The 23,454-nt window shown below is 31.8% G+C and overlaps 1 protein-coding gene across 3 annotated transcripts in view; it reads right to left on the minus strand.

The window, feature by feature from the left end:
* Positions 1–5,737: 5,737 nt before the first annotated feature.
* LOC143047230 (tuftelin-interacting protein 11-like) overlaps positions 5,738–23,454 on the minus strand; it is a 31,799-nt gene continuing 14,082 nt past the window's right edge. For all 3 annotated transcript variants that reach the window (XM_076220237.1, XM_076220239.1, XM_076220238.1), the window contains exons 10-16: positions 22,520–22,667; positions 21,877–22,061; positions 14,132–14,547; positions 13,356–13,562; positions 11,112–11,293; positions 8,281–8,352; positions 5,738–5,972 (exon numbers count right to left, since the gene is read on the minus strand). In XM_076220237.1, the coding sequence (XP_076076352.1) occupies positions 5,793–5,972; positions 8,281–8,352; positions 11,112–11,293; positions 13,356–13,562; positions 14,132–14,547; positions 21,877–22,061; positions 22,520–22,667 (1,390 nt within the window). In that variant the 3' untranslated portion in view covers positions 5,738–5,792. The remainder of the gene's footprint in view (positions 5,973–8,280; positions 8,353–11,111; positions 11,294–13,355; positions 13,563–14,131; positions 14,548–21,876; positions 22,062–22,519; positions 22,668–23,454) is intronic.

The raw sequence follows: 23,454 nt of genomic DNA on the forward strand, positions 1-23,454 counted from the left end.
GTAATATTTTTTTTATACCCCACCTATGATAGTAGAGGGGCATTATATTTTCTGGTCTGTGTGTCCATCCCCTCGTTCGTCTGTTTGTCTGTCCGTCTGTCCCGCTTCAGGTTAAAGTTTTTAGTCAAGGTAGTTTTTGATGAAGTTGAATTCCAACTACTTGAAACTTAGTACACATGTTGCTTATGATATGATCTTTCTAATTTTAAAGCCAAATTAGACTTTTGACCCCAATTTCACGGTCCACTGAACATAGAAAATGAAAATGCAAGTTTCAGGTTTAAAGTTTTTGGTCAAGGTAGTTTTTGATGAAGTTGAAGTCCAATCAACTTGAAACTTAGTACACATGTTCCCTATGGTATGATCTTTCTAATTTTAATGCCAAATTAGATTTTTTTTACCAAATTTCACGGTCCATTGAACATGGAAAATGATAGTGCGAGTGGGGCATCCATGTACTTTGGACACATTCTTGTTTCTTGATGACCTTATTAATCAAGTATAATATTTATAAATGAAAACCCAACAATACAAGGTAAAACCTCAAAATACATCTAGAAGTCTCAAACAAAAAAAGTATCCACAACCAAATTGACAATACAGAAGATACCAAAGGGACAGTCAAAACTCAGGTTTATAGGCAGTAAAAGGTGACCATACTGTAAAAATTGACTGAAGATACAAATGGGACAGTCAAAACTGAAAGACACATGACAAAATATGAGACAACAAAAAGATAGGATCACAACAATTAACATAGAAATGTAAGGAACATGAACCCAACCATAAACTGGATATTATCTCGCCCATTCTCATGACTTTGGAAGGGTAAGCAGATCCTGGTCTACTTGTTGTACCTGTCTTGTTCTAAAATTCACTGACTTGTGAATGATAGAGAGGGTGCAGTAAGAGTTTTATTTGGTCTCTAATATCAGATCTGTTACTTCAGAATGAAAAGCGTTACACATGTGAGAATGTAAAGTAGACGGATTTCTGCTGTGTTTTCTTATTAGTTGTTATTGGCTGTCAGTGACCGTGAGTCTGGTCTGCACTTAGTGTTTTTCTGTTGTGTAACTGCCAAACCACTTCCACTCTGTGTTTTTATACAACCACAAAAAAAAATTGCGGTTGAATATTGGTATTGCGTCGTCCAAAGACATTTGGTTTCTGGAAAAAAACTTTAATACAAAAATGTATAATTAAATACAGATGTATGAAATTTAAACACAAGGCTTATAATCACAAATGGAAGGTTGGATTTACTTTGGTTCTGGTCCCAACAGTTTTAAAAGAATTAGGGGCCCAAATAAGTATTTTTCTTGTTTCCAGACAATAATTTGTGTATAAGTATTATGGATCTTTCTGAAATTGTACCACAAGGTTCCATACCAAAAAAGGAAGATTGGGATAGATTTGGGGGTTTATGGCCCTTACTGGTTAGGAATAAGGGGCCAAAAAAATACTTTTCTATATGGTAAATTATAAATGGTTACTTTCTAGTGTTTTGGTCTCAGTTGGATAGTCCTTATATGTCAATCAAACCATTTTTTTTAACATACAACAAGAGTGCACATGCTGAAATGTCTCCTCTGCTTTACTAACCATTGATTTTATGTTGATAGTTCAAAATATAAAGTTTTATTACAAGTATCACATAAGCTTCGCATGATCAAAGAAAATGAGGTTAAGGTAAGATAAACCAAATGATAAATACACATGTACACCTTACAATCATTAAATACACCAAATATAATTGAACTAATGCTTATAGTTTCAAAGAAACAAACTAAACCAAGAAAACTAGACATTAACAAATGAACCATGAAAATGAGGTCAAGGTCAGATGAACCATGCCAGACAGACAAGTACATCTTCCTATCAATCTATGCATTAATTGGCATATAGTTGACCAATTGGTTGTAGTATGAAAGAACCAAACTTAACAACGAACACGTAACATCGACCAATGCACCATGAAAATGAGGTCAAGGTCAGATAATACCTGCCAGACAGCCATATACACCTTGCAATCCATCCATATGGTTGACCTATTGCTTATTGTTTAAGAAAAACAGACCAAAACTCATTATCTTAAAACTGAAACCAGGTGCTCCGCAGGGCGCAGCTTTATACGACCGCAGATGTCGAACCCTGAACAGTTGGGGCAAGTATGGACAAAACATTCAAGCGTGATACAGCTCTGAATTTGGATTGTGATCAAATTTTTGACATTACATGGTTTTTTTTTTACACAAAACAAATGTCAAGATTTTACAAATCAATTAAAGATTTCTTCTTCAAACTTTTTAAATCTAAAATTAAATAGTTGACACAGCATAGGTTTCTGACACAGAATGAATGTGGTCTTATGAACTTAAAAGTTTTTTTTTGCCTTTGAGCAATTCACTATGCTGTTGAATATTAATCCTCTCAAAAAAATGTTTGAAGAAATTTTCTTTTTATTTATGAAATCTGAAATGAGTAAAATTTAAACCCCCCCCCTTTTTTTCACATCTCCATTTCCCTTTTTCCAAAACTGATATCAATTCAAATTTCTAATGGAGTTTGCAACAATAACTACTTTTTTAAATACATCATAAAATATTAAAATGTAAAATAAAGTGCTTGTTATCACTGAATGGTAAAGATTGGTTGGTAGTAAAAGTGAATATACATTGTTTATTGTATAAAACAATAAAAAAAACTTCACCAGCAACATTTTATATTGGCAAATTTCCAATGAAGTTATTTACATAAAGTTATTGGCAAATAAAAATAGAAAATGACATCATAGTCATGTCTGGCAAATTTCCAACATATATTATCAACTACTATTCTATACAAAGAAAGATAACTCCAATTGAAAATTAATTGCTATTGCACAATATTGTGCAATTAGATATTTCTTGCTATTGTGCAATACTGTGCAATTGAAAATTTCTTGCTATTGCACAATACTTGATATGGAATCCTGATTTGGACCAACTTGAAAACTGGGCCCAAGATTTGGACCAACTTGAAAACTGGGCCCATAATCAAAAATCAAAGTACATATTTAGATAAAGCATATCAAATAAGCCAAAGAATTTAATTTTTGTTAAAATCAAACTTAGTTTAATTTTGGACCCTTTGGACCTTAATGTAGACCAATTTGAAAACTGGACCAAAAATTAAGAATCTACATACACAGTTAGATTTGGCATATCAAAGAACCCATTTATTCAATTTTTGATGAAATCAAACAAAGTTTAATTTTGGACCCCCATTTGGACCAACTTGAAAACTAGGCCAATAATTAAAAATCTAAGTACATTTTTAAATTCAGCATATCAAAGAACCCCAAGGATTCAATTTTTGTTAAAATCAAACTAAGTTTAATTTTGGACCCTTTGGACCTTAATGTAGACCAATTTGAAAACGGGACCAAAAATTAAGAATCTACATACATAGTTAGATTCGGCATATCAAAGAACCCCAATTATTCAATTTTTGATGAAATCACACAAAGTTCAATTTTGGACCCTTTGGGCCCCTTATTCCTAAACTGTTAAGACCAAAACTCCCAAAATCAAACCCAACCTTCCTTTTATGGTCATAAACCTTGTGTTAAAATTTCATTGATTTCTATTTACTTATATTAAAGTTATTGTGCGAAAACCAAGAATAATGCTTATTTGGGCCCTTTTTTGGCCCTTAATTCCTAAACTGTTGGAACCAAAACTCCCAAAATCAATCCCAACCTTCCTTTTGTGGTCATAAACCTTGTGTCAAAATTTCATAGATTTCTATTCACTTAAACTAAAGTTATAGTGCGAAAACCAAGAAAATGCTTATTTGGGCCCTTTTTGGCCCCTTATTCCTAAAATGTTGGGACCAAAATTCCCAAAATCAATCCCAACCTTCCTTTTGTGGTCATAAACCTTGTGTTAAAATTTCATTGATTTCTATTCACTTTTACTAAAGTTAGAGTGCGAAAACTAAAAGTATTCGGACGACGACGACGACGACGCAGACGACGACGCCAACGTGATAGCAATATACGACCAAAAAATTAAAATTTTTGCGGTCGTATAAAAAAACCATGAAAATGAGGTCAAGGTCAAATAAAACCTGTGAGACTCACATGTACATCAAAAAATATTTTCATACACCAAATATAGTAGACCTATTGTATACAGTATAAGAAAAAGAGACCAAAACTTAAATATAACCACTGAACCATGAAAATGAGGTCATGGTCAGATCATGACACCTGCCAGTTGGACATGTACAAAAGAAATTTACTGGCAAGATATTGTCATGACATGTCATACATAAATACTTTCTACAACCAAGTCACAAATACTGTCATGGCATGTCAGACTTACATCTCACAACCAAGTCAAAAATAATGTGATGAAGTGTCAGAAAGTTATAATGTTTCATAATCAAAATATACCTATCATGACATGTCAGACAGACATACTTCTCTCAACCAAGTCACAAATATTGTAATGACATGTCAGACAGATATACTTCTTACAACGAAGTCACAAATATTGTAATGACATGTCAGACAGATATACTTCTCTCAACCAAGTCACAAATAATGTAATGACATGTCAGACAGACATACTTCTCACAACCAAGTCACAAATAATGTGATGACATGTCAGACAAATATATTTCTCACAGTCGTCACAAATAATGTGTTGACATGTCAGATATACTTCTCACAACCAATTCACAAATATTGTCATGACATGTCAGACAGACATACCTCTCACAACCAAGTCACAAATATTGTCATGACATGTCAGACAGACATACCTCTCACAACCAAGTCCACAATATTGTCATGACATATCTGACAGATATTCTTCTCATAACCAAGTCACAAATATTGTTATGACATGTCAGACAGATATTCTTCTCATAACCAAGTCACAAACACTGTAATGACATTTCAGACAGATATACTTTTTACAACCAAGTCTCAAATAATATGATGACATGTCAGACAGATATACTTCTCACAAATAAGTAACAAATATTGTAATGACATGTCAGACAGATATACTTCTCACAACCAAGTCACAAACACTGTAGTGACATGTCAGACAGGTATACTTCTTACAACCAAGTCACAAACACTGTATTGACATGTCAGACCGATATACCTCTTACAACCGAGTCACAAACATTGTTATGACATGTCAGACAGATATACTTCTCACAACCAAGTCACAAACACTAATGACATATCAGACAGATATACTTCTTACAACCAAGTCACAAACACTGTATTGACATGTCAGACAAATATAATTCTTACAACCAAGTCACAAATATTGCAATGACATGTCAGACAGACCTATAACTTACTGTTTAACGCTGGAGCATGTCCAGTGGTTGATAACATCATTTAGGTAATTTATGAGTTCTGAATTTGTCTTGTGCTGCTGAAAACCTAATACCTTTATTCTATCTACATCCAATATACACGGTGCAGAAAAGTACATACATCTTCAAATTCCTCCATCTCTGATTTGCTTACTAAGAATTGTACAACTACTGACGTACCTTTGATAACTATTTTACTGGCAAGATATTGTCATGACTTTCTACAACCAAGTCACAAATACTGTCATGACATGTCAGACATACATTGTACATCTCACAACTAAGAAAAAAATAATGTGGTGACATGTCAGACAGACATACTTCTCAAAATTTTACTACTAAAAAAAAAAATAGAAAAAAACAAAATGACTTTATTGGATGATAGTATGTTCCAATTGCTTTGTCTGATATTATGTTCCTATCGCTTTGTCTACCATTTTCTGTATTGATATTGGTATCCACTGTTCATTTTCAAAAACAAATAAAACATTTCTGTCCACATAAACTTGAAACTTTCCAAACTTGTACACTTGCTTAGCTTCTTGTGTTTTTCCTGGAAGAGGCATGAACAGTATATTGTTTTCTTGAGCCTGAAAAAAATAATTAATAATAAAAATCACAGTTACCGTTAAACAATTTCAATCTGAAAAAATATGGAATGATAATCACTGTTCAGTTACTGACTTTAAATAACTATTGATTTTAATAATCAAATTGAACCAACATGATAGTTGTCTCATTGGCAATCATACCACATCTCCTTATTTCTACAATGAATACTGTATTCCCCCAAAAAGCTACATCATACATGTGTAACAATTGTTAAAAAAGAAGGGCTATTCAGACTGTTCCCTTGTCACCATCTTATGGTGTGTTTGATTAGCTCGTGTATATAACAACATATTTGATTTCAATGAAAGAAATCTCTGTATTACTACACCAGGGTTTTTGGATAACACAAACATTTTGTAACTTTTATCATCAGTACAATGACATCATTTGTCAAGATAAATCACCATGCAGACATCTTATATGTTTAGGTATTTCACATCCAATATTTTATGGTAATAATCTTAACAAAAACATAACAAAAATGTTGGCATTTACCTCAAAAGCCTACCAAACCTTTTAACAGACTTATTCAGAAGGGATATAGTTACGATATTGTTGTCAGGTCATTAAGGATTGCATATTTTGGTATTGATATTGATTCACTCATAGGGTCTTTGCATCAGAAATAAACACATTTATTCTAAAACCAGTTGTTGGCATGATACGGGTGATGTTCTTCTCATATATTTCATGCTGGTATGATACTAAACCCCTACAGTGTCTTCTCTAGAAATTTTTTGATGCATGGTGGGTCTAAAGTGAATTTACAATGCAGGGTGCAGCGTTTTGAAGAATTAATCTTATCTTATCTTAGTGAAATGAATTGTGCATGTCAGTTTAAAAACTTCACATAAATCTGCAATACAGTCAGGAACAATACTTTACATTTTCTCCAAAGGCCAGCCTGGATCCCAAAGTTTTTTCCAAGGACCCAGTAGAAATTTTTTAGGCTCTACCAGTTTTTTTTTACTACGGACCTAGTTGTAGAGTATTAAATTATTATCATATTCACCCTAGAAAGTATTCATTTTTCATGAATACTTAGCAGCTAATCAAAATGAAATTAATACTGTCTATAAATAACAATGAAATAACTGTTTCCTGTTAAGGGGGTTTCCCAAATTATCCCACCAAAAAGCACATGGCTTTCAACAATTGTAAACAAAGCATTCAATTTGTGATCATGGATTACAGCTTTAATTAATTTAATTTGGATATAGATATTTAATTTAAGGTACAGTCAAGCAATGTTTTTACTTTCTTCTGGTTTAAAACTAGTTTGAAAGACCAATTTAAGAAATAGAATAATCTTTGACATCAAAATTTAACAACAGACGATCTGAAATATATTGTGAATATTCTGTGACCCAAATAAATTTTGAATTCTGCTACAGAGGTCAAGTTACATCATTTTTCAAACCGATGATGTGTATTCTCTTATACAACTAAGCAACTGTGTTTGATATAAATATTTCAATAAATTAACTATGTCAAACATACCATTTCAAAAGGTAAAATTTATACTGCAAAAGGTTTACTTTTTATTTTTCACAGAAGAATATTTGGAAGATGTGTCAGTCTATAATATTTATTTACAATCTCGACTCCTGATTCCTATTATGTAATGGAAGTCTTGAATGTTGTTCTATCTTATCAATTGGGTTGTAACATCAGAGCGTTGCATCTATTTATGATCAATTGACAATTATCAGTCCAATTAGTTTAATACACCTGTAGAGTTTTGTCACTTGTCACTTCGCATTATATGATCATAATTTCACACATAGCAGGATACATTGCAGCTTTGATAAACGCATGGCGGCCGAGTTTTGTGCGTAGCGGTACTGCAATGCATGAACAGCCTAGGGAAAACACCTGATCATCTGATGATACATAATCTTTCAATCAGTTAAATTGAGGTCTGGAGCTGGCATGTCAGAATCTGCTAGTAGTCCTTTGTTAATTTATGTATCATTGTCATTTTGCTTAAGTTTCTTTTGTTACCTATTTTTACATAGTTATACATGTTATAAAAAGCATGTGATTTTTTTAGAGGAAAATATACATTTTTTGCAAGTGAATATGCTTATTATTCAATTTATGAAAAGTTATGTTTAATATTGTTTTCATGAGTAATTATTCACTTGATTGTGACAGACATTTATGAAAAAGAACATGTATTAGGCCTAGTGCACGGGTGCCTGAAATATGAATCCTGGAACATTTCGTAGGTTAAACATAACAACACATTCCAATAAATAGGATTTCACATATACTACTACATACCATTTTTTCCACCAGACCTTTGAAATTTGATGCAAAGGATGAACTTGGACTTGCACTTCTTGCTGTTGTGAACTGTAAATAAAAATTATTAGAATAAATTAAAAAATTTAGACTGTGAAAAACATTTGTTGAAGATAACATGTGAGGCATCTTCGCTAGCCAATGGTTATGATCCACTCCCATTCTCTTCACCCTTGAAGAGAACGGGAGTGGATCGTCATCCTTGGCTCGCGAAGATGCATGCGAGGGAACCCTGAAAATCTTTTTATTTTTGTTGAAGATAACATGTGAGGGAACCCTGAAAGTCCTTTTTATTTTTATTGAAGATAACATGTGAAGAAACCCTGAAAATCTTTTTATTTTTGTTGAAGATTGTTGAAGATAACATGTGAGGGAACCCTGAAAATCTTTTTATTTTTGTTGAAGATAACATGTGAGGGAACCCTGAAAGTCCTTTTTATTTTTATTATAGATAATATGTGAGAAAGTCCTGAAAATCTTTTTACTTTTGTTGAAGATAACATGTTGAAGATAACATGTGAGGGAACCCTGAAAGTCTTTTTATTTTTGTTGAAGATAACATGTGAGAAAACCATGAAAGTCTTTTTATTTTTGTTGAAGACAACATGTGAGGGAACCCTGAAAGACTTTTTATTTTTGTTGACAATAACATGTGAGGGTGGCCTGAAAGTCTTTTCATTTTTGTTGAAGATTTCATGTGAGGAAACCCTGAAAGTCTTTTTATTTTTGTTGAAGATAACATGAGGGAAATCTGAAAGTCCTTTTTATTTTTGTTGAAGATAACATGTGAGGGAACCCTGAAAGACTTTTTATTTTTGTTGACAATAACATGTGAGGGTGGCCTGAAAGTCTTTTCATTTTTGTTGAAGATTTCATGTGAGGAAACCCTGAAAGTCTTTTTATTTTTGTTGAAGATAACATGAGGGAAATCTGAAAGTCCTTTTTATTTTTGTTGAAGATAACATGTGAGGGAACCCTGAAAATCTTTTTATTTTTGTTGAAGATAACATGTGAGGGAACCCTGAAAGTCTTTTTATTTTTGTTGAAGATAAAATGTGAGGGAACCCTGAAAGTCTTTTTATTTTTGTTGAAGATAACATGTGAGGGAAACCTGAGAGTCCTTTTTATTTTTGTTGAAGATAACATGTAAGGGAACACTGAAAGTCCTTTTTTTATTTTTATTTAAGATAACATGTGAGGGAACCCTGAAAGTCCTTTTATTTTTGTTGAAGATAACATGTGAGGGAAACCTGAGAGTCCTTTTTATTTTTGTTGAAGATAACATGTAAGGGAACACTGAAAGTCTTTTTATCTTTATTGAAGATAACATGTGAGGGAAACCTGAGAGTCCTTTTTATTTTTGTTGAAGATAACATGTGAGGGAACCCTGAAAGTCCTTTTTATTTTTGTTGAAGATAACATGTGAGGGAACCCTGAAAGTCCTTTTTATTTTTGTTGAAGATAACATGTTAGGGAACCCTGAGAGTCCTTTTTATTTTTGTTGAAGATAACATGTAAGGGAACACTGAAAGTCTTTTTATCTTTATTGAAGATAACATGTGAGGGAAACCTGAGAGTCCTTTTTTTATTTTTGTTGAAGATAACATGTAAGGGAACACTGAAAGTCTTTTTATCTTTATTGAAGATAACATGTGAGGGAAACCTGAGAGTCCTTTTTATTTTTGTTGAAGATAACATGTGAGGGAACCCTGAAAGTCCTTTTTATTTTTGTTGAAGATAACATGTAAGGGAACACTGAAAGTCTTTTTATATTTATTGAAGATAACATGTGAGGGAACCCTGAAAGACTTTTTATCTTTATTGAAGATAACATGTGAGGGAAACCTGAGAGTCCTTTTTATTTTTGTTGAAATAACATGTGAGGGAACCCTGAAAGTCTTTTTTATTTTTGTTGAAGATAACATGTGAGGGCACCCTGAGAGACCTTTTTATTTTTGTTGAAGATAACATCTAAATCAACAATGAATGTGCAGGAAAAAAATTATAAGAATTGTTTACAAAATTACTCAGACCTTTAAAGTGTGATACAATTTCTCCTAACTTTATATTTGATAACCTGATCATTAAAAATGTGTCATGACACTAGTCTTTTTTCTTTCTTTTTAACCAAATCCACTAATTGAATGAGTTTTTTGTTAGTTTGCATGAACTTCATTATCAGTTTCTGTAATTTTAGAAATAGTTGCATGCATTTATCATTGCAACTTTTCTTTAAAAGACATTCATGCAAAATTAGTAATTGTGATTTATGGAAAAATGCATACCCATATATGTATCAGACATCAGAATATGAGTTCTTATTATTGAGATTCTCACCCAGTCACATTATTCCCATTAATATAAACCTCACAATAATTTTTGAATTAACAAAAATGGACAAAATGATAAATTAACACCTAGAACACATGAAAAACATATGGATAAAAGCATGAGGTCTGGAAAACATAACTGGTGAAATTATCCCAATGCAACATCCAAAGCTATGATCAATTACTGTGGATGAGTTATTTTCATGGAAACCAATTTTCGTGGATTGAGTCAACATAAATAAAAAGATGTGGTATGAATGTCAATGCAAAATTGCTTTTTCATGGATATTTGAAACATGGTTTTGCCATATTCTTAATATAAGCCTATTGGAAATTTGTAATTCATTGAACATTTAATTCAGGCTTCACCTGTACCCACGAAACCCTTGAAAATTAGTAGTCCAGGAATAATAATGAATCCATAATGAAAGAACAATTGAGTTTTATAAACATTTCCCCTATAACTTCTCAATAACCTACATCTGGTTCAGTTTTGATTAATGATGGCGGTGGTGGTGGCGGTAGTGGTGGTTTCGTTGGTGGAGTATCAAGCATTTGTCGTCTTTCTGTATGTGTAAAGTAGGCTATATTTTCTTTTACTCCCGGCTGAAAATGACCGCTGACTGCTCTGTTCATTAACTCCAAAGCTTTTTTAAAGTGTTCTAATAAAGAAATATAGAATGATAGTTCTGAATAAACACATACATTATTTTGTTCATCAAAAAAGTATGCAGAAATGACTGTTGTACTATTTACTATGTTTAAACGAGTATCGAAAGAACAGTGCTTTTATTGTTATTCTTCATCTTGTAAGTTACTGGCCAGTTTGTAAATTAAAAGTATGAACTAAGGCTTCATATAACAGTATGATTATGAAGGCTTAAACCTAGTCATAGATAGTTTCTCTTAGATTTCTTTCACACAATAGTAGCATTAAATCAAAGAGCATGATTGCTCTGAGGAATATGATTGACATTATTTTCACTGATATATGTATTAGTCTATTATTTTCAAAAATAATTCAACTGCACATGTAAAATGTAATTTACATAATCTGAATAGTTATTCAACTTTTAAAAAAGCCAATCATCGAAACAAGTGTATGAATAATGTAATTATTGTGTTTTATTTTTGTACTATCAATTCCAAGTTTACTTTCCACAGCAGTCACTGAGAGTGAGAGAAGGTATTTCACTTTGTACCTTATCGCTTATTTTCCTACATGAATTCTAGGGGAAATCTCATTTCTATTTTTTTTAAATATTTAATTTCCTTTGGGTCAGTGGTCATGACTCCTTTCCTTACACATTCCTGTGTTTAAATTGTGATCACTTTTAAAATAATATGACGTCTATCGACAGAACAAGTTAATCTTTCTCGACGTATCGTGGTATTTTGATTCAGAATTGACAGAAGTATAAGGGAGACAACTAGAAGTGATAATATGGAAGACGCCATTTCGGCTGAAGGGCTGTTCTAGTTACACCTTTATGTTTTGGACTACATTTATTTTAATTTAAATGATGCATATGATTTAAAATTATGCAACAACAATAACCCTCAATAGCAGACGGATATAGAAAGGATCTCATGAGTTTCAAATTAATCAATGAAGTTGGGAATCTAGAGCAATCATTCAATCTGATATCCCTTGAAGTCAAGAAAACTATACACATGTGCATAATTACCTAAGCAAACCCAAGACTTTTGATTTGTAGCAAGGACGTATATTCAATTTTGATTAAACGACCTAGATGGTTCTCCATTTCTTTATGGAAGTACATCATCAAATATCAGTTTCATAATGGTGACATATAAGAAAAACACTGCTTCAGTTCTTATATTACAGAAATAGATTTATCGGAATTCAGAGAACTCTCACATTTTATCAAAACTGGAGAATTCCCTCTGACCTGTTTCTAAATTTATAAAAATACTAAATATAAATACTGCTTAAGTCTGATTTTCAGTGTTGTTAAAAACACGCATAATAGTGAGGGAAATATTGAACCATGAAGATTATGAGAAGAACATTATAGGACAGTTGTTTAAATTCAATCCTTTTGTTTTTTACCTTTAAAAGCAAGACAATCTTAAGAATCTGAGATGTTCCTTAATGTTTAGAATAAAGTGGTTGATGTGATGGCATGGCCATGAGTCAATGGTAAAAGTGTACAGATTGCTTGAAAGCAATTGTATCCAAAAAACTAACCAATGGTCCATTAAAACAATTAATGTACCCCCTTAGTTTCCTGAGTGTTAATGGATTGCTGCGTAATTGAGATATTCACTCACTTTAACATATATTGGATCTAGTGGCATACATTACTCAAAAAACTATCAATAATCAAAAGGTTCAAAATCAACAGCAAGTCTGCCAGATTCAAATTTGAATGTATCTAAATTCTACTATTGAAAAATATTGTTTCACCTTATGCATCAAATTATGCATTACAAGTCAAATGACATATTACATGAAATGACGCCAACATTCTCTGATTCTTACTCTTCTTGAGCACATTACATCACTGCAATTTTTTAAGAGAGATTGTACTACCTGAGGCGTTACCTTTATTTTACTTGTGCATATTTCTCTACTTGTGCAGACTATAATCTTTCCTAAAATGTCTTAGTTTTGTATTATTTTTCTGGATCCCAAAATTTTCAGTAATACAATTGTCCAAAATTGACCCAAAACTTTTTCACCATCTTTACATAACTTACCTGTAATAGGTGGGTAGTTTCTGTATTCCTCTGAAAACAATGATTTCCATCCTAAATACCATTTTGTAATCTCCTCATAATTTGGCATGTTTGACATCCAGGTACATAAAACCTGTAACCACTTAGGGAAGAATGTCCTTTCTAGCATAGCCACCATATGTTTTATAGGTAGAACATCACTCCATGACATTACCCAATGCCAAGACTCTACAAAAACCAAAAATGTCAATTTCTGTAATAAATTTTTGAATAGTTTTCAAAATAAACATTCATTTTTCAAACTTATCATTGATCAATCATATCTATGACAACTGGTATATATTTTCAAGTTAAAATGTTTACTTAACAATTTAGTTCACCATCTTATTGGTTAACAAGGTAAACAGGATTAGGTGTCTGACATGTCCATGTTACAATTCATCACTGTCAATCTGCTTATCAAATAAGAAGTAATTCTATTCAGAAGTTCTTGAGTTAGAATATTGTATAATTCATACTGGTTGTCTTGATATGTATTAATGGTTTATATAGATTAGACTGTTGGTTTTCCCATTTGAATGGTTTTACACTAGTAATTTTTGGGGTCCTTTATAGCTGGCTGTTCGGTGTGAGCCAAAGCTCTGTGTTGAAGGCTGTACCTTGACCTATAATGGTTTACTTTTATCAATTGTTTTACTTGGACAGAGAGTTGTCTCATTGGCACTCATACCACATCTTCCTATATCTTTTTGCTGCATGATCTGAACAAGAAGACTAATTCTAATTTAAATATTTACCTAGCATCTGCTGATGAGGATTAATAACAAGCTCCTGCATACACATGCCAAGTTTAGGTAAAATATGTTTAACAAGAAAAGCTTCTGTATGACCAGGTTTGAACACCTTTAACCATGGCTGAAGAATAACTTTAGCCGAACTGTCTGAGGGATGCCAATTTGTAAGAGCATTTGCAAGTTTATGTCTGATTGGAGGATAACAGGGCTCCAGTTTATCTCCCATAAGAGGTAACCATGGATGAAGCCATGAATGTAGTGGTACAGGATCAGTAAGGGGGTTCCAGTTCTCCACTTCCTGAAGAATTCGAGGCAGAACCAGTTGATCTATGATGTTTTCCATCATCCAGGATGGTACAACTGGTTTCCATGTCTCTAACAATTCAATTGGAGGATCATAATTTCTTGGATTCCATTTTCTGAAGGCATAAAGAAATGAAATGTTTTATCTGTACTCAATTGCCAGTTTAAATTAACAAATTTTAAGTCTTTATAAAATAAATTTTGAATAAAATAGAAAATGCATATATATATATATATATATATATACAACTTTAATAGCAAATATCTTAAAACTTAGCTTCTTTTATTTCCATCTTTTAAATTCTTGTAGAAATACAACTTTATAATTATTTCAAGAAAGTACACTTCGATAATGAAAATTTTAGAGTCTACTTATCTATTCTAAAACACCCCATTTTGATTGAGGGATCTTAAAAAAATCATATTTATATATAATTATTATACCTCAGTTAACATTTTCTATCAAAAATAAGTACACAATATTCCCTATTTTGCAAGTTACAAGCTTTGAACTATTGGACCAGTCAAAAATTTCCCAACTATTGGACCTGGGTGAAACTGCAAGCGTCATTATATTTTCCGGAATTTTAAATGCAGCTACAGGATTAGAGGACTTTGAAAATAACGCGGGAGTAACAACGTTATGTTTTACCTTTTGTATCTAGTATAGGATTGACGTCAGTGCAAGACGTAGCCTTAGCATTTGAATATATCTATGAAGTAAACGTTATGGTTTGGTTTCTTCTTTTTAATATAATGATAGTTGATTTATCACCGCCATTTATTGTCTGTTGTCTTTTTTGATATAATAAAACACTTACTGACTATATAAACATGGAATAGTAAGTTTATTGTCCCTCCGATACAGACTTGGGGTAATTGTAATTGTAATCGTTAATCAGCTGTAATTGATTACTATTTTTCAAGTAATCAGTGTAATCATTAATCAGCCAAAAATCTGATTACATGTAATTTAATTTAATCAATTACTTTTCAAAATACCCTGTAATCATGATTACTTTTTGATTACATTCTGATTACAATGAAAAAAATCTAAAATTGTGTTTTTGGTCATTAAATGAACCTCTTTGTTATTCATATATATGATAAATTTTAAACATACTAAAATGGTTTGGTTACTTCAAGCATGTCTACTTCAGTAAAAAATAAAGTTACAGTACTGAAAAGTCATCATTAGCCTAAGCAGAGACATATAATACAATTATATATCTTTTTGGTAAAAGATATTGTACATACATGTATATTCATCGTTTTATAATGATCTTCATATTAATTTTTGATAACAACTGTTATATATTCAAGTAATACTTTTCTTTAACCCTGAATTGTAATCTTTTGTTAATTTTTGTGATTTTTGTCAACTTTGAATTGACAGGTAGGAGACTAATTAATGTTTGTTTTTATTGCAATTACCAATTGAGTATAGCTGTAGGGAAATATATATGATAAAAGATAAATCAGACATGAAAATTTATCTAATTAGCACATTAATTAAAAGTTGGACAAATATGTTGTTGAATTTTTTTTTGTATTTGGACTGGACATGTAAAATGCAATGATTTTTAGTACTTACATATTGTTTACAATTTGATTTAACATTTCTATTAAAATTTAACATAGTTTTAACTGGTAACTTTATTTCATCCATATTTAAACTTCCATAAACTGAAACTTGGAATACATATAAATTATGAAAGAGCGGTCAGAAGACAAACAAAAAACTCTTGATTATGATATATCTTTATTAAATTCAATTCAAAATAATTCAGAGATCATTGGTGATAAAGTGTAATGTATAAATATGTAGTCTAATTTGGTGTTTATTTAAATAAATGAAGTTTAATTTAAAGTTATCATTTTATAATTGAACCAAATGAAATACTTTCTCAAAAATGCTATAGTTATATTGAACATTTATTCATTCACATCATTCAAAATGTTTTGTTTTTAATTCATTGTAATCAGATGTAATCATGATTACTTTGTCAATGTAATCATTAATTTAATCAGATACTTTCAGAAATGATGTAATCATTAATTTAATTTAATCGTACAAATGACAAAGTAATTGTAATTTAATCAATTACATTGAAAGTAATCGGACCCATCTCTGCTCCGGTACAACTATTGCCACAGGCTACACCTCAGGACAATAGTTGCTCCTCGGGACAACAAACTTACTATTCCACTCATACCCAGTCAATAAGTATACATTGTAGTACATGTAGTAAATATCTCTGTGCTATACCAATCCAAACTGTGTTAACAAAAAGAAATATCTTCATTTAAGGTTGATCATCGGTATATATTCCCCGAGATAGAATTTTTTTATACTTTGCCAAAATGAAGATTTTACTATGCTCTTTCAAAATATAATAAAAAGGATGGGTCACGGCGCTATTTTTCAACAAGCTAGGAGTCTAAATTTGCTTAGAATGATCATAAAACAAGAAATCTATGAGATAGAATTTTGAAATAAATTGTGAGAAGACCGGTTTTATTTTCTTCAGAAAATAAAAATTGGTGTCACCAAACTTGGTTTCTTGCTACAAGTAAAATTGTAAAATTTCCCAATCAGTCCAGTATCATTTTTTACTTAAAGAGTTATGTCCCATTAAATGGCTTAGTTGAAAAAATTGATTCTAAAACACAAATGTTTAGTATTTGTTTTTAATAAATCAGCATATTTTCTTTCATATAAATAAACAGTTTAACCAATAAAATTGCAAATCAGTCTACACATTTACAGATTTGGGCACCAGACACGTGTTTCGTCTACAAAAGGCTCATCAGTGACACTTGACTAAAAAAAAAAGGCTAAATACAGCTAAGGTAATCTATTTCTGAGGTAACAAAAGTCTAAGTTTTAAAAAAAATTAAAGTTCTGTTAGGGAGATTATTGAAAACATAGTGATAAACATTTATCATGATTTAGGATTCTATAAAGTCTTAGTTATCTCCCCTGTTACATGTTATACATATATATATATCTCACATGCTGAATTCTATAGTCTCAGTTATCTCCCCTGTTACATTGTTATACATATATATATCTCACATGCTGAATTCTATAAAGTCTTAGTTATCTCCCCTGTCAAATGTTATATATATATATCTAACATGCTGAAATCTATATATATATATATATATATATATATATATATATATATATATCTCACATGCTGAAATCATATATCTCACATGCTGAAATCTATATATATATATATATATCAGTCTAAAGATATGCACAACGGTACTGATATAAGATGTTATAATACGAAAATGTTGTTATTAAATCGTGCTGACAAATATTTCGGCTCAACAAATGGCCTTCTTCAAGTGTCACAAGTTTTAACAATACTGATACATAATGTATAAGGTGTAAAAATAGATCAGTAATAATACAGGTAAGTTTTGGTCGATTGATTTTAATCCAAAAGCCTGAATATCATAATATAAACAAAACACTATAAATCAATATACGTGACTGTGTATATTAACAATAAAAATGAGTGAAAAAACAAAAACGCTAGTATTTCTTATTGATGCCGTTTGGATGATGTACATTAAGTTCCTTTATCCAAAAGCTTTCCCGAACCTGTCGCTGGGCATCACTCCAGTGAATATTCTGTTCAATCACTAGAATTTTCATGCGGTCATCACAGTAGCATGGGTTCGAATCCCGGCGAGGGAAGAACCAATAATTTGAGACTACTATAACACACTTGAATGACGTCAAACCAATGAGAATATTTTATTTTTTATGCTTGTTCAGGGCCTTACCCTAGAGTTGCTTAGAATTGTTCCAAATAATTTTCAACCGCATGAAAATTCTAGTGATTGAACAGAATATTCACTGGAGTGATGCCCAGCGACAGGTTCGGGAAAGCTTTTGGATAAAGGAACTTAATGTACATCATCCAAACGGCATCAATAAGAAATACTAGCGTTTTTGTTTTTTCACTCATTTTTATTGTTAATATACACAGTCACGTATATTGATTTATAGTGTTTTGTTTATATTATGATATTCAGGCTTTTGGATTAAAATCAATCGACCAAAACTTACCTGTATTATTACTGATCTATTTTTACACCTTATACATTATGTATCAGTATTGTTAAAACTTGTGACACTTGAAGAAGGCCATTTGTTGAGCCGAAATATTTGTCAGCACGATTTAATAACAACATTTTCGTATTATAACATCTTATATCAGTACCGTTGTGCATATCTTTAGACTGATATAATTTTTTCCTTATCTGCATAGTATCGCCTATTCTAGACGATCCGGTACATAGTAAATTTGCTGGTTGGTCGTTTTTATAGACTTTTATATATATATATATATATATATATATATATATATATATATATATATATATATATATATATATATCTCACATGCTGAAATCTATAAAGTCTCAGTTATCTCCCCTGTTACATGTTATACATATATATATATATATATATCTCATGCTGAATTCTATAAAGTCTCAGTTATCTCCTCTGTTACATGTTCTCACATGCTGAATTCTATAAAGTCTCAGTTATCTCCCCTGTTACATGTTATACATATATATATCTCATGCTGAATTCTATAAAGTCTCAGTTATCTCCCCTGTTACATGTTATACATATAGGCCAAGTTCACTTGAAACTCTCGAGTTAACTTTACTTACTCGGGTTTCAACAAAATAATTTTACTTGAACCACTCGAGTTAACCCCTCGTACCCTGGTTCCAACTTGAGACTACTATAACACACTTGAATGACGTCAAACCAATGAGAATATTTTATTTTTTATGCTTGTTCAGGGCCTTACCCTAGAGTTGCTTAGAATTGTTCCAAATATCAACTCTAGTGCGTTCACGTGATTATCTATTAACTCTGAAGTCGATTGAAGAGTTTCAAGTGAACTCGGCCATATATATCTCACATGCTGAATTCTATAAAGTCTCAGTTATCTCCCTTGTTACATGTTATACATATATATATCTCACATGCTGAATTCTATAAAGTCTTAGTTATCTCCCCTGCCAAATGTTATACATATATATATATATATATATATACAACTCGTCTAAACATCAACCCAACAATGTTAGATCTGTAAATTTGCTTTCGCAAATTATTGGTTCTTCCCTCGCCGGGATTCGAACCCATGCTACTGTGATATCGTGACACCAAATCGCCTGCACTGCAGCCGTCCCGCTAGACCACACGACCACCTGGGCTCTCAATAAAAGAGCTTTCGCTGGCCGTGTGTTACCTTTCCACGTCAGTTTTAATCTAGCGGCGTACTGCAGTACATGATATATAAGGCATGAAGATGTTATTGTTACAGATCAGCTAAATTATCAATAGTAAAGGATCCTACAATAGGTTCGAATCCCGGCGAGGGAAGAACCAAAAATTTGCGAAAGCAAATTTACAGATCTAACATTGTTGGGTTGATGTTTAGACGAGTTGTATATACATTATGTACACAGCCATGTATCACCATCATTGATGGCGATCCGATGGATACATCTGTTGTAGGGTTGTCACTGACTCAGACGTACTTATATATATATATATATATATATAAAATGACTGAATAAATAGTCAACGATCAATCTTACAGGGCGATGGATCATGTAATATGATTCTGTACACTACAAAATATAATATATAACAAGTCAAAAAGGGTACAACATCACCATTAAATAACTATAAAATATACAAATATTAGATATTTCGGATAACAGATATCCTTCTTCAATAATAGCACGATGTCAAATGAATCATGTCAATATATTCAAACTGAGATACTTTTTCTAAATCTTGAATTTATACAATTTAAGCGAACACCACAGACGCTGATACAATTTTAAAATTTCCAAACACGGCGCAAAGATTACTAAGATATGCCAAATGAAAGTAGTTATTTTCGTTGTGAACTGGCACAACTCTAGATTTCCAAAGGTTGTGACGGTTGAGATGTTATAACTGCATTGAGGGCAGTCCTCAAACAAAAAGATCAAAAATGTCCTAACCGATCCAGGATGGTATAAATTAGACAACGGTAGGGCAATTACAACAGAAACTACATATTTAAGCCTCCCAAACGAATAGCAGTCTAATAATGATTGAAAAAATAAGTTTTATATAATGAGGTAAAATAATTGAACGTGGCAACGTACTTATACATCATCCCGAATCAATGGAAACCTGTAATTTAAACTGTTATTTTTAAAAATAATTTCGAACTGTAAAGCCAGTACTTAATCCGGCGTTGTTTGAAACAGGTGGTCACAGGAAAATGAAGGACTCGTTCTATGTTTTTTCATTTATGCCCTCTGGGGAAACTGTCCGTAACTTTCTTATCCAAAATCTTTCCCGAGCGACTCTGTCGACCTTCGACCAACCCTCGTTGTGGTCTATGATTGTGATGGTAAGGTTTTTGAGATCAGCTTGTGTGTGTCCAGGTGATCTCAAATGACGACTTACGGGTAGGTCGGGCTTGCAAGTGTAGTCACTTCGATGACCATTCATGCGTTTGTTAAATGGCTGCTCTGTCTCGCCAACATACTGCATGCCACATCGACACTGAAGGAGGTATACAACATTATTTTACCTCATTATATAAAACTTATTTTTTCAATCATTATTAGACTGCTATTCGTTTGGGAGGCTTAAATATGTAGTTTCTGTTGTAATTGCCCTACCGTTGTCTAATTTATACCATCCTGGATCGGTTAGGACATTTTTGATCTTTTTGTTTGAGGACTGCCCTCAATGCAGTTATAACATCTCAACCGTCACAACCTTTGGAAATCTAGAGTTGTGCCAGTTCACAACGAAAATAACTACTTTCATTTGGCATATCTTAGTAATCTTTGCGCCGTGTTTGGAAATTTTAAAATTGTATCAGCGTCTGTGGTGTTCGCTTAAATTGTATAAATTCAAGATTTAGAAAAAGTATCTCAGTTTGAATATATTGACATGATTCATTTGACATCGTGCTATTATTGAAGAAGGATATCTGTTATCCGAAATATCTAATATTTGTATATTTTATAGTTATTTAATGGTGATGTTGTACCCTTTTTGACTTGTTATATATATATATATATATAACTCGTCTAAACATCAACCATATATATATATATATCTCACATGCTGAAATCTATAAAGTCTCAATTATCTCCCCTGTTACATGTTATACATATATATATATATCTCACATGATGAATTCTTTATAGTAAGAGCATATTAACATCCTACACAAATTGTTTTCATGTTTCTAAGTTGTAATGTTGTTATCTTAGGGAATTGGTGTAATTTTTATTCTTCTAAACTATCCTTAAGTACTATCTAGTTTTCAACTATGAACAGATACTGGTGAAAAAAAGAAAATATGTAAATAACATGAACTTACAATATTGCTGTTCTAACAAATGGCAACCAGATATCCCACAACAATCTTTGGAATATATTCATATTATGTAGACTTGTGTTGTATTTATTGTTATAATCTTCCAGTACATACTGCCATTCCTTGATGGTGGTTACTCCATGACTAGGATCCTTCCAGGGGTCCCAGTCTTTAAAGAAATCTTTAACCTGTCAAATAAAACATTTAAAAATCATTTAGACTTTGGAGTCACAAACTTGTATCTAGTTTTTGAATAGTGTGTGCAATCTTTAAAGTTCTTTGTTTGAATAAACCACCATATCATTATTGGTTAGATAAAGAAAATGAAACAAAAAGAACTTCAATGACTAATGTATGAACTATAGGTTATTTTGTCATCAACAAGAAAGCGTTGTCCCCTACCTACAGGAAGATTGAATGATTTAACTCTTTAACATGGTAAATTTGTGAAACTGTTATTACTGATGACTTAGGTGTGAATTTCCATTTCATTTTTAATCTCATCAGATGGGGATATTTTCAAGTTATTTTCTTACTTCCACAGAGTTACTCACTCAAAACACTACATTAATCTGTGACTTTAAACAAAATATCTTTTACATTCTTATTTTAGTAAGTTCGGTTTTATTTATTTAATGGTACATACCATAGGAAACACAAGGGCTACTGATAATGAAGCCAGGTCATACATCTTGTACTCTTCATAAAAATCATCTTGCAGACATTTAAATATCTTTGCACATTCTGGTAATGTTAATGGATTCTCACATCCTGGTTTGGTTCTCTCTTCACATCTACAGAAATTGCAATGGTATTGTAAAATCTTAAAACTATTTCTAAATTAAAAAAATAAATCGACACTTAAATTTGGAAAGTTTTGGCAAAATTCATGACCCTTTAAAAACATGAAAAACACTAATGTAAAATGTCAACTCATTAACCTACATCAGGCTGTTTGTATCAATCTTTTAAATTGTTTCACATTTTGATAACCCAAGGTCTTTTGTAGGTAACTACATGGTGTGGGTTTTATTATAGGCCACACAATGATCTGTTCATGTCCACATCTTTGACCTTAAGGAGGTTCGCTAGTGGCTACTCAGTTTCAAAATAACAAGCTTTTTATAAGGCCAACTAAAATTAATTAGTAGATTTTCATCCAAATTTTTGAAAAAAATGGGGCGGGTGGGAGGATTTTATTTTTTAAATTTTATTTCATATGAAACCCTCGTCATGAGTTTTTCATACCGCGGGGTATATGCTAGTGGGAAACAAGCTTGTATAATGTATATACATGCTGTATAAGGAATCCTACACTATTTTTCAAACTCTTAAATAAAAATCCCTGATTGGCAACCACTGTTATACATGCAATTGCCGCTTTAGAAACCTATTTATAGTAGACATCAAAAAGAAGAGAAATGCTCTCTTCAGTCTTCAGTTAGACTACTAGTATACCTACACCACATTTATTTTGCTTTCTAAGCAATGGTTTGTAGTCGTCATAAAATGGTCCGAGTACACAGTTATTTCGTAGTGCATTTCTTTTAGACAATAAATGAAAATTTAAAAAATCCCACC

Source organism: Mytilus galloprovincialis, chromosome 10 (genome assembly GCF_965363235.1).
Source record: "Mytilus galloprovincialis chromosome 10, xbMytGall1.hap1.1, whole genome shotgun sequence".
In the NCBI taxonomy this organism is placed as follows: Eukaryota; Metazoa; Mollusca; class Bivalvia; order Mytilida; family Mytilidae; genus Mytilus; species Mytilus galloprovincialis.